General features: G+C 30.8%; 1 protein-coding gene across 5 annotated transcripts in view; it reads left to right on the plus strand.

Moving 5' to 3' along the window:
* The first annotated feature begins 966 nt into the window (after positions 1–966).
* The window catches only part of LOC117172726 (papilin), a 303,999-nt gene continuing 301,856 nt past the window's right edge, over positions 967–3,109 (plus strand). For all 5 annotated transcript variants that reach the window (XM_033360885.1, XM_033360889.1, XM_033360887.1 and 2 more), the window contains exon 1: positions 967–1,133. In XM_033360885.1, the coding sequence (XP_033216776.1) occupies positions 1,114–1,133 (20 nt within the window). In that variant the 5' untranslated portion in view covers positions 967–1,113. The remainder of the gene's footprint in view (positions 1,134–3,109) is intronic.

A 3,109-nucleotide genomic window follows, 5' to 3' on the forward strand; every position in this document is an offset into this window, starting at 1 on the left:
CAAGAATTTGATTTAATCTCCAAGAATTTCAAGGAATCTTAAATATTTTTGGGATTTAAACAGTTTTTCAGAGAACTTTAATAAATAACTTCGATTCAAATGATATATTAGGGCTTCTACATAAATAATTCTTCTTTAAATAGATTTGTATGTTTTTCGAATATTTCAAGTGATTTCAAAAAATTTTGCAGGATTTCGAAAATTTTAAAGGGATTTCAAGACAACTTTTGAAAGTGACCGAAGTTTCATTAAATGTTAGGAATTCTTAACGATTCCACAGATTTCATTCCATTTTAAGGTATTTCAAGGATATTCACAAGATTTACAGGATTAAAGAAAAATCTCCAATGATTTTCGGAGATTTCCAAAAAATTCTAGGGTTCTTAACGCTTTTTCTGTAAAACTTTAATGAATATTTTTAAGTACGTTTTTAAACCAACCTAAATTTCAAAAACCCAAATTACGCAACAAAATTGCACAAGGAGGTTTGAAAAGCATGATGTTCCTTAAAAAACTCTTTTTAAACAAGACAAATTCTCAGAAAAATTAATTTGTGAAAAATACTTGCACAAAAAGAGTTACAATAGGAGAAATATGTTTTCTTGGACAACCAAAAAATTAAGTGAATAAGTTTAATTTAATTTCTATGCAGCAGGCTATAACGAGAAACTGTAATCTGCCACAATTGTACATATCCACTTTTAGACTTTTAGACTTGGCGGAGGAAAAGTCTTATCAGTCCTGGAAAGGGTTGAGGGGGGATGCTTTGCGGTTGCGGGGGCGTACGGAACCAGGGTCCATGAATGAGAGTCCCCTCCACCAATCGGATGCTCTCTCCCTCGCTCCGGCGCTTCTTCGCTCTCCTCTCTCTCTCTCGTGGAGCATCGCTATCCCTCGGGGTTCGCTTCTCTCTCCGTGCTCCATGCATCTTTTGGTCAGTTTCTCGTGGGTTGCCGCGCGCGCGTTTTCGGACGCCTCGTGAAGGTTTCGTGAAGGTTTGGTCAAACGCGAGTATTCGGAGGAAGGGACACCATACAGGACCTTGAAATCCCGACACGCCTGCCGCATTGGATATACGAACGATTTTCGAAGGGATTTTTCATCTCTCTCATCATGCGCTGGCGATCTATTCGGTCAGTGTTGCTAACCAATTTTTTTACTATCTCCCGATCAGTTCCTAATTTTTAAAACAAATCAGTGCCCAAAATTGAAAAAAAAACAACTAAAATGTTCTAAAGGTTGATGCCTTTTTTAAGATTAGAAAAGGAATTCAAAGAGTTTCTTTAAAGTCATATTTTTGAGTGTGTTGGACAGTTCTTTTTTTATTTTTAAATGCTTATCACTTTTAAATAAAAAAATTGGGGATCATGGTGCGGGAAATTATCAGTTAATATTCCTGATTTTTAAAAGTCTATCGTACAGTAGCCTGGAGCTAGTTTTTCTTTTCTGATTATTTTTAAAGTTTAAAAATATTTTTTAGCTTTGCAGAAAAAAAAATGTTCGTCAATTATTTTGAAAGTTCGAGAATAATATAGTCTTAAAAATTAATAAAGATTAAAAAAATTTCCTTTTTAATGAATCTCATATATCACGGAGCATTAGAATATGGATTACAATCTGGGAAAAATGGGTTATTACAGCGTCAATGAATTGCAAGTAATTTATTTTAAGTGGTTTGAAAAAACCGTATTTTTTGTAAATTCAATCCAATTTTTTTTTATCTTACCACAATATTTTTAAACTAAACCAAATTCTTTTCTCGGCTAATAATTTTGTAGATGCAACCCGCAAATTTGTTTAAAATCTTCAAATATTCTTTAAAATAAAGATAAATGTTGTGAGTAAAGCAAATAAAGGAATGCAATCAGGAATGTCGAATTAATGCTTTAAATGTATTTTATTTTAGTATATTGGTATTAGTATATATTTAGTATATTCAGTAATGAATTCTTTATTAATAATTGTTATGAAGTAAAGATTAATTGAAAACAAATTTGAACACAAACTATTATGTATTATAAATAAGAATTTTTCAAAATGAGAGAATAAAAATACAAAATATTTCAAAAGAATGTGAACAATTTTGCAAACAATTTTACAATATTTTTACGCACATTTTTTCAACTTTCTAGAAAATTCACTAATTGAAGAAATGTCTGGCAAAAGCAGAGCTCTTAAAAAAAGCGCGAAACATTCGCTTCACCTTTCATTCACTCACTTTTCATTACGCATCGTCGAATACGAATGAATGAAGTCCCTACATATTAATGAGTAGCAAGTTCGTTTACTCCTTGTGGGTATTACTGCTCGTTTACTATTTTTTTACAATTATAGAATTCTAAAAAATAAAAGTGCCTGAGGGAATACATTAAAATTCATTAATTTCTAACCAGTAATTTGTTTGACAGTGGAGAAATTATTTTGAAATCTAGTATGATGAACATCCAAGCGTCTGTCTAGATTTAATTAAATGTAGTGTAAATGAAAACAGAAGTAAAAAAGTAAAGGTATTTGTTAACTTTTTGTTCATCATATTTGAAAGCTTATATGGTTTTATAATTAAAACAGCAAACTATTTCCTTATTTGCCAATAATTTTATTAAAACTTTCATTTAGAGAAATTTTTTGACAAGCAATGATTTGTTGATAATTACTTCAGAATCGCAAAATGACTAATATCACAAGTAAACACGTTATCAATATAGAACAGGGCTCACCAAAAGGCAGCCATTGGCTGCATTGACTGCCAGTGGCAGTCAAAAGACTAGGTCAAACTGGCCCTAACAAATCTTGTCGTTCGACTGGTTTCTAGCCCTTCACGGTCATTATACCTCCCGCCGCGCCGGGCTTGAAAGACATTATCCTTTCCAAAAATGAAATACAATTAGAAAAAAATATATCAGCGTTTGATTTAATAATATAAAAATAAATATAAACTTCTTATTGAATAATATTTATATATTTTACACAATTGATATAATGTATAATTATAAAATGTTTAGATGAGATTGTTCAAATTTCTTTAATAAATATTTATTGAAATAAGCTATAGCTATAATATGACTATGTTATCTGTTAATACTGAATGATTAATAGGTAGTTTCAAAAT

Source organism: Belonocnema kinseyi, chromosome 5 (genome assembly GCF_010883055.1).
Source record: "Belonocnema kinseyi isolate 2016_QV_RU_SX_M_011 chromosome 5, B_treatae_v1, whole genome shotgun sequence".
NCBI lineage: Eukaryota > Metazoa > Arthropoda > Insecta > Hymenoptera > Cynipidae > Belonocnema > Belonocnema kinseyi.